We start from the raw sequence: 9,980 nt of genomic DNA on the forward strand, positions 1-9,980 counted from the left end.
AGGACATAAATACATGAACAACATCTCCAGAACTGCTCTGACCGTTTCATTTCAGTAAAACTATCATCATGTCATACACATACAGAAATGTAAAGGTATTCATGGCAACCCATCAAAATAAAAGTTCGGTTTAACTTGAGGGGATTGGCAGAAATATATTACTATTGTTGAGTAGAATGTACATAACAGGCTGCTACTACTACTACTAAAATTAAAAAACTGCTCATGCTCCATGTATGCAGCATTTTTGTTTGGATCATGATTAAAATACAGGTGTTTCCTCTCATTTTAAATGGAAAGAGCACAGGCAAAGCCTTAGTTTGTTTATATGAAGAGATTTCATTTATTTGATTTGGGTGTTTGTTTTAATTTTCAAATTGAAATACACAACACAGAATTTCTGAGCAAAAAAGCATAAGGCTATTGTAAGAATAAATGAAACTTGTTTTATGCTTTCAAATAATTAGACATGCTAAAACAGAATTTGGTTACAATCAAACATAAGGTTGGAAAAATAAAACATTTAAAAACGCCCCCTGGGAACTGACTGTCTTCAGAAATGTTTAGATGTTATTTTCTTTTAATCCTGCCTCTGTATACTGCATATTAGTGTAGTGTTTAAATATATATATATATATATATATATATATATAATTTTGTATGTATATATCTAAATCTAATTTAGATTAAAAACTGCTCATGCTCCATGTATGCAGCATTTTTGTTTGGATCATGATTAAAATACAGGTGTTTCCTCTCATTTTAAATGGAAAGAGCACAGGCAAAGCCTTAGTTTGTTTATATGAAAATATTTCTTTTAGTTGTATTATTTATTTGATTTGGGGTTTGTTTTAAAAATTTCAGTTTAGTTTTGCTATTTGACATATTTCAATTTCACAATGAAATGTGCAGCATTTTGTCCAAGCAATATAAAAGGACACTTTTAGTTTGTCTTAAATCTCGTTTTGTTAAAAAAAAAAAAAAGTCTTGTCAAATCAGTATCGTGAATTGTATCGCATTGTGAGTTGAGTGACCCATTACATCCCTATATTACACCAGATATTAGGTCAAGAAAAAATAAGCCATATTTAACTATCATCACCGCTGTCTGCTGTGTACTGTTAATGATTGTATGATATGATAAGTTTCATAGCATTACCAGCCACAGGTTTGCATATAAAACAACTCACAAACTTAAGAAACAGGTCTCCCACAGATAAAAGTTGCATCACTGGGGCCTCCACCCTCTCCAGGCCTTGTTGTGACCCTGGATCCATCACTTCATCAGGTTGCAGTCTGGCCCGAAGGCTTGTGAAAAAGTCCTTGTGTAGATCTCTGAGCTCAGGGATTTGATAAAACACAGTCTGAACCTGCTTAGTGGACAACACAGGTTGAGAGGTTCCCGCTGCTGCCTTTAAAGCTTTCATGGGCTGCAGAGAAAGAAATTATAGAGAGAAAATTAACAAATGTCAAAGAATGAAAGTAAGATTTGGAACTGAAATGAAACTCGTGCTGAAAATAGCTGATGTAACTGAAAAACACTTTATAAATACATCATAGAATGAACATAAAGCATCTTCATGGGTAAATGCCAGACACAATTCCTGTGAGGAAGTGGTTGAGAAACAACACTTTTCATGCACTCTGTACTTCAACATTATGTTGCATGTCATCCTGGACTTTTTGGAAACTCTCTAGTTCAATGATAACCACTAATGGTTTGACTAGAAAAGGAAGCAATACTTCACTAAGGGAAACAGAAGTTGACCTACAGGAAGTGGCAGATGCGAAGAAGGTTCGATTTAAATAACGTGTTTCAGAAACTGGTAGACAATCATAAAAAAGATGTGCTAAAGGATGTTTTGAGCTTGAGAAGAAACCCTAAAAAAGTATGGACGGAAAACTATAAATATTCAAACAAAGCAAAAAATTGCAACCAATGCCACAAATGGTATCACAGTCAAGCTTTTTGTTGTTAATAAAGGAAGTAGTTTATATGTAGGCTTAGTAATATACAATAGAAATAACATTTATCTTTCTCTGATATCTGATGTCAGAGACACAGTGATACCTGATGTTTAACCACAGTGGTTTTTACTTCATAACTCGCTATTTAGAAAGTCTGTAAAGTAAGAGTCTTCTGATACCATGTTGAGGAAGTGCTTAGGTCAGGAAATAATATTTATAAATGTGCGCTGACAAACGAATGGAGAGAAAGTCCTGTTTGAGAGCCATATTACCGTAAGTAGCGTCTCAAGCTCTGTCAGGTAGATCTCCTCACTGATCAGAACCCCTTTCAGAACCACTATTCTCTTCTGAAGCAGGTCATCTGGACTCTCGGTTGTCTGGAAAAACATTACAACATTGTCCTCAAGCCTTATAACTGAATGGTGACCATGCTGGAGATTCCCATCACTCAAATAATCCAGCACTAAGAATAAAAGCCGGTCAACTAAGTAGGTGGTAACATGTAAATCATGTATTTGAATTGTTTAGTGAATTATCAGTTTTAGAATGCGACAGTAGCAATAACAGCATATAAGCAAGAACTCAGTGATAGATCATTCAAATCAGATTTGTATCAAATTTCTCTAAACATTCCGTTCTCTGCCGTCTTACTGGAGTGGATGGCAAACATGGCTCAGTTTGCAAAGGGCTGTGAGAAACCCATTCTGTCTCCTCAGTAAACACATCCTGTAGTAATTCAGAATCCACAATCTCATCCTCAGTCACTGTCAGAAAAACATAACACAATATATAGCTACATAAGAGAGTACTAGATAACCAGTGGCCGTTCAAAACTATTTATTGGTCATTATTTTTTTAATAAATAACAAGGTTGAAGTAAACAAACAAGACACATATTTTAAGGAAGTGTGAATTTGGGTTGAGTGGTCTCACCAGGCGAGATGCCATAAGCCTTCAGATAGTCCACTGCCTCCGTGTAGAGCTCCATCAGCAGCAGCTGAGAGATGTCCAGAGTCACAGCGTACTGCTCTACAGTTGTGAGTGTGAAGTGAATCCTCTCGCTTTCACACAGACAGTTGTTTGTGGTTACTAAGCTCGTGTTCTTCCTGCTTCTCAAACAGTGCAATAAGATATAGGCGGGGGAAGTACAATGTTCATTAAAACAGAAAAGAAAGGCACATTTCCAATGACAGTTAAGACATGAAGAAGCAATGTCAGCTCACCTGCTTTGAAAAAAAGGGGAACAAAGGTAATCTAATATCCAAGCACCCTGGGCAAATGATGAAACTGTTATATAATCATTTTACAACAATTAAAGATTAAATATATTATATACAAATATATTTGTAAAGAGTCAGTTTTATACTACTGTCCACTTTGGGTCAGATTTTTTTTTTTTTTACGTTTTTAAAAGAAGTCTCTTAGGCTGCATTTATTTGAACACAAATACAGTAAAAAGAGTAATATTGTCAAATATTATTTTAAAAAAAATCTATTTTGATATATAAAAAATGTAGTTCATTCCTATGATGACAAAGCTAATTTCTCAGCAACCATCACTCCAGTCTTCGGTGTCACATGATCCTTCAGAAATTATTTTAATATGCTGATTTGGTGCTCAAGAAACATTTCTTATTATTATTAATGTTGATAACAGTTCTGCTGCTTAATATTTGTGTAAAAACTTTTTTCCAGGATTCTTTGATGAATAGGAAGAAAATAACAGAACGGCATTTTTCTAAATAAAAGTACTAATTTCTTTCAAAATCAATCTTACTGAGCCCAAACTTTTGAAAATGTGGTATTACCGTTTACAACAAAAGCAACAACAACTACTATTTAAATCAAATGTATTATATTAATTATTATAAAAAGGCAAAGAGAGGAAGATTTATATTTCAATCTCACTAGACATGTCCATAACTCATTTTGCCAAAACATTTGTGTAATGTAGAGGTCACTCACTGTTCAACAATGCCACCTACTGAAATACTACAAGAAATAATGAAAGGACCCCCCTACATATATCTTCCCACACGTAAAATGCCAGTTTGAACCCACTTTAAGAAATCAGTAAATCAGAAAACAGTATATATTAAAATGTTCACGTGTGTCATCTCGGAAACACTGTTCGCTGATCTTAAATTGGGAGATTTTGTAAACAATGTTTACTAAAAGCTGACCGTTTACTCTTACGCCGGGCCTTCAACTCATCTACCAACATTCCGCAGAATCTGCACACCACAAACCTTCTGTGCCCAGTTGTAACAAGAGAATCCTTGGTTGAAAATTTAGCATTGTAAGGGTTTGTTGCAATGGCTTCCCCTCAGTCAGCACACAGTCTCTCTGTAAAATCCTAGGGGGCGCTGAGGAAACAACTCAGGTCTGAAACTCCCATCAGTCCTTCAAATGGAAAAAAATGATCGTCAGTACTTCTGATATAAAAGTAACAAAAAAAACTGCTTGGCTTGTCACACATGCACATTAAAATAGTAACTAATAAATAAATATAGCAACATTTTTACGATGTTTTAAAACAATACGTCATTATTCATATCAAACATTTTAAACAATAGTTTTTGCTGGGGAAAAAACAGCTAAAACCAGCCTACGCTGGTTGGCTGGTCTTAAAAGCTGGAAGTAGCTGGTTTTAGCTGGTTGGCCAGCTGGTCTCCTAGCATAACCAGCTAAAGAAGTGGCCAAAACCCCTCTAAAACCAGCCTGCTGACCAGCTATGACCAGGCTGGACGACCAGCTAAAACCAGCCAACCAGCTTAGGCTGGTTTTAGCTGGGGTTTTTTTTTCCAGCAGTAACTATGTTTGTCAGATTATCTCGTCATTCTTCATGTTTAGTTTGAAAGTCTAGTACAGAGAGATATTCTATGAATATTCAATGAATAGAGAAAGCTCTAATACTTTGTACAGCTATACTAGGCCTGCAGCAATAGTAAGATTATTATGGTAGTATGATATTCTGCACATATTGCAGAGAACATGAGCATACAGTGATAATACAGAATACAACAAATCATAATAAAAAAAATTGTGACTTGTGACATATCGAATACTGTTTCTGGGTCCAAGCCTCAACTCCATTTCAGTTGAGAATACTATCTCAACAGCTGTTTTTAGCACCATTTACTCACAGTGGCTCACAGTGTCCTGTATGGCCAACTGAGATTTCAGTATAGGCTACAGAGAGGAAGGTTAGAATCAGGATTTTTTCAGCAGTACTACAGCATACAGTGAGTACATATTAGCACGATTTGTTGTCTGCTTTTAGGATCAGATAGCACTTTTCGACTAAGGAACGGTGATGCTTAAAGTCAGACCTAACAATTAGTGAGACTGCAAGACTGAAACAACAAGGCCAACGGATTGAGGAAGTCCAATATCTTAAGGACTTGTTTTAATTAAAGTGTTTAAGTTATAAGTCACCCAAAAATGAAAATTATTTTATAGTTTACTTTCTCATGTCATTCCAAACCTGTGCCACTTTTTTTTCTACAGAAGAAGAAGATATTTTGAAGAGTTACCAGACACTTTTGGTTTCCAATGCCTTCAGTTGTATTGACTAACAACATTTAAAACATTTTTCAAAATGACAGAATTTTTATTTTTGGGCGAACTATAAACAAAACAAGTAGCCAACATATCCAAAAGAAAAAAAAAACAGAACCATGTGAACAGGAAATTAATAATTTAAAGAAAATACAAAATGATTTCAAAAAAATTAATTTTCATTTATTCCATTCAGCAAAAGTTTGGCCTTTCAATGAAGGATCCAGTAGGTCTCTCTTTGCACAACTCTTATGCCTTTGCCAAGTGCTTGAACTGTCATATATCTTAAATGGTTGATTATGTTATTATGTCACAGAAAAGATGTGCTATGAAAACTATGATGCAGTGTTTCCTCTAAATTTATCTACAATTCGAAGTTACTGAGGATGCACCAAATTATGCTTCATATTCACCTGATTCTGGTTTGTATTTTGAATCAAAAGTAATTGAATGCCTTTGTATATGCAACATTAATTTGATTTTCATACTCTTCTGCATGATGTCGGATCAAATTCAAGACAGTGTTTCTAACATCATATAACCGCAGGGACTGGCTGGATTTCTTGCTTCCTTTTCAAATGGAGGATATCCATTTCCTTTTCTAATGGTGGAGCAGCTTCCTAAGTACCTTTAAAACTACCAAATTCAATGATATTCTAATGAATCTGTAAGTCACATCAAATCTAGGGATAAGAAAAAGTACAAAGGAAAATGCATGGAGAATTGAGAGAAGCAGAATGATGAGGACAAATCAAAAAGGATTGTTGAGTATGTTTAGGCTTTGCAGGAATGGAGAGGGAGAGGAATACCTGTACAATTAAAAATTAAGCTGGGGAAGAATAGGATAGCAGGACAAGACTTGACAAGAGATTTGAATGATGGCATAATGATGAGAATGATGATGGAGAAATAAATAATGAGAGTTGATGAGGAAGTGTAACATTAAATGTCTTTTTAAGTTCATTTTTGAGTAAGATATTTTAAGTCTCTCAAGTCATTATTATTATTATTATTATTTCCTTATCATTTTGTCTTTTACAATTTCACTTTTATTTAAATGTTCTTGTTTATTACTAATATTTTCCAATTTAATACTCTGATGTATGGAGCACTTCAAATTCTATTTATTTACTTACTTACTTACTTAAAAGCCAGTCGATTTGGTCAGTCAAACTTTTAAATAAACTGTAGCATTTTGTTTCAAACTTACATTGAGCAGCAGCAAGCGCGTGAGATACGCTACACGCAAATTACCTGTAAAGGCTGCGCTAGCAATAAACGTGCTGAAAATAATGCACTATAAACATGTTTGTCAACAGATCAAGGAGTGAATTACCCACTGCTTTAAAATAGATGCCTGTTCGACATGATTCAAGTTAAATGCACAAAAGCAGGTACGCAAGCACTTAATATTTAAATCTTACTTAAAATGGCAGGTTAAGCAGTTTATATTCTGAAATCTATTTCTATGTTTTGTTCTGTTGTAAATTAAACAATATTTGCATGTAAATGATCCTCTTATTGACATAAATGTAACACACTGAGATGCGTATCACCTTTGTGAGCATCTTCATCATCTGACTTTATTTTGGTTAGGGTCCAGATTCCTCTGCAGTTGTCGTATGTTGTAAAAAACGCTAAATATCCATTCACGCCATGCAACAGGCCAACGTGATCTTAAGCTGGGCTAACAGGCAGCATCATATACCATAGGCCAGTGTTTCCCAACCTTTCTGTCAGGACCATTATCGTCAAAGATGATTGACAATTAGCATACAGTTTAGATTGGCGGTATGGTTCTGTTCTGGGCAAGAACTCCCTGCGCCTCCATGCAGCCTAGCATGGATGAGAGCAGGGAGAGCTGCAATAACCCCCCAGGGTAAACAGAACAGAACTAACATAAATGTATTGCAGATAGTTAAAGTTCAATAATGTTATGTACACATTTTAGAATTAGTCTGATTCAAGGAGAATCAGAAGGCTGAATCCCGACTGACAGAGGAGGAGTTGGGGATGGAGGAGGGTAATTAGCTATTGAGCAATGCGAAAACTGCTGAGAATACTGAGGGACCTTATATATGAATGCTTAGATAGGTGTCGTAGTCCCATAGGTAGATGGGGATCAGCTGAAGGTCAGCTGATGCGAGCTTGACTAACGTGACCTGCCAGAACTAACGCTACGCTTGATTTCTTTAGTCGCGGCACCCTTTGGAAATGTTAACAAATTTGTGGCACCCTAAAAAATTAATTTTGTCACAATATTTGAATTTCTAAATTCTATATGATACTTTGAAAAGTATAGATATTCGGTAGGCTACAGCAGGGAATAGCTGCAGAATATACTGTCATACAGATATTTTTAATATTATATAAAAAAAATTGTCCATCACTGGCGGCAATCAGTAGGCTAATTCCTAATGAAAAGACCAATTTATATGACAGATTTTAATGTAGGCTTTTATTCATATGTAAACATTGTGAGATAGCTAGTTATAATGGTAATTAAACAAGGTTTTGCTCACTCAGTGTATTTTTGATTTTACAGTTGGGTAATTGTGTTGCAGTAGCACGAGATAGCTTGATTTAAAACTTTGAACAATACTGTACTACATCGATGTTTCCTGTCAGCTCGATTTTTGAGTGGACTTTGCTGTTCCGATGAGCATGAACGGTATACGAGTGGAGCACTCACATGAGCGGCTGAGCGTGAAAGTGAAACCTGAGCGGTTAACTAATTTTCGGCAGCCGGAATTTCAGTGCATCTCTAATTATTGGCGACATCAGAAATGGATATTATATAATAGCTGCTTTTTTTAACATTTTAGCAATTTAAAAATATTAAAAATGATTTGTTACACTGCACCTTTGCTCTCGACAGACGGCACCCCGGTTGGGAAACACTGCCATAGGCTATGCAGATTCATCACGTGGCAACTTTTTACGCAAAGGAGATCGGGGAAGCCATTAGTAAGTTTGATTTTATTTATTAATCTATTTACAAGACAATTTAAAATGTATTTAAATAACTACATTATGCGCATATTTACTTTTGAGTTGAATATATTATTAATTAACAAATATGTAGTAAAATGTTTAAATCGGGCACCCCTTCTAACAAGTCCACAAACCCACCCCTTCCACAATTACCAACAGTCTCAGCCATGTGCGCTTTTGCTTCTGAGACCTGTGATGAGCACCCCACACAGCCGCCTCAAAGCACCTGCTGCCTCTGCACATCCACTGCCTAGTGCCTGCTTTACACACTATCAGTGCTCTGAGATTTCAACTATTAGATTCTTTAGCATTCTATGTGAATAAATCATTAAAATACAATTCTGTCTGTGGCTAAATTTCTACTTGCATGTACAGGATGTGGAGTCCATGCCTCAAATATATATTATTTTCCTTTTTCATAAAAAAAAAAAAAGTTGTTTTGTTATGGCCACAGACTGTACATTATCACTCTCAAGTCTCAAGCAAGTCACAATTACTATGTGTAATTTACATAAGATTTCATTGCTGCAATCTGCAATGCTTATACGAGACCTACACAGAAGCAGAGCTGAATGCATTTTTTTCCATGTTCTGACATGAATACCTACCAAACAACACAGGGTCAGCAAGCCAACATACTTGTTGACGTACCTAGAATCACTCGCCATGCTTGAACTAATCACTTGCAAATATAGCTGACCAAATAAACAGTTAATCATCTAATTCAAGCAATCTGATTGATGCAGTGTCCTGTGGACATGTTTCAAAGTCACCATATTGCGTACATAATGCTAGAATGCTTTTATGTAATGAGATGTGTTCACCCACAGTTGAACTTTAACGTAAAAAAAAACAAAACAAGACATACTGGTTTGGAACGACATGAGGGTGAGTAAAACAAAGTAATACAGGTTTGAAATGAAGGTGATGACAGAATTTTCAACTGTACATAGTGGATTCAGTTGCTGAATGCGTTTTAGGAGAGCGGTAGTGTAGATTGCAAATAACATACAGTATTAAAACAAATCAGTTCAAAAAGAAACATTTCTTTGCTTGTTTCTCCAAGAAAAACATGACTCTCTTGTTTCATCCATTTTGCCCAGGCTTGAAAGGCTGCATGTTTTCTGAAAAACAAACAATTTCACAGAGCTTATCTTGATTTATCTAGACCACCACCTCTCCCATTCACTGCAGACATTTTCTGTCTGTCCTCTTTCTCTCTCCCAGGCAGCGGTGGAGAGCTTGCGTGAGAAGCTGTGGGAGTAACAGCCTATGACTGGTCATGGTCTGATGGCGCACCTCAAAACGAAAAAAGAGAAAAGAAAAGCCACAAACAGTTGTCCATTATTAGCCTGCAAACACAAACCGTGTTAAGTGTGTGTGTTTTGAGGTTAAAGTGATGCACAGTGATGGTAGCCTACTGTGCCAGTGCTAATTTCATTTGTAGTCTGAAAAGT

At 35.8% G+C, this 9,980-nt stretch overlaps 1 protein-coding gene across 1 annotated transcript in view; it reads right to left on the reverse strand.

Moving 5' to 3' along the window:
• LOC107702046 (active breakpoint cluster region-related protein-like) overlaps positions 1-3,145 on the reverse strand; it is a 14,150-nt gene extending 11,005 nt beyond the window's left edge. Inside the window, exons 1-4 of the mRNA XM_016504227.1 lie at positions 2,902-3,145; positions 2,620-2,732; positions 2,241-2,345; positions 1,191-1,430 (exon numbers count right to left, since the gene is read on the reverse strand). Coding sequence (XP_016359713.1) covers positions 1,191-1,430; positions 2,241-2,345; positions 2,620-2,732; positions 2,902-2,956 — 513 coding nt within the window. The 5' untranslated portion in view covers positions 2,957-3,145. The remainder of the gene's footprint in view (positions 1-1,190; positions 1,431-2,240; positions 2,346-2,619; positions 2,733-2,901) is intronic.
• Between the last annotated feature and the right edge of the window lie 6,835 nt (positions 3,146-9,980).

Source organism: Sinocyclocheilus anshuiensis, unplaced genomic scaffold (assembly GCF_001515605.1).
Source record: "Sinocyclocheilus anshuiensis isolate Anshui unplaced genomic scaffold, SAMN03320099.WGS_v1.1 scaffold318, whole genome shotgun sequence".
NCBI classification, from domain to species: domain Eukaryota; kingdom Metazoa; phylum Chordata; class Actinopteri; order Cypriniformes; family Cyprinidae; genus Sinocyclocheilus; species Sinocyclocheilus anshuiensis.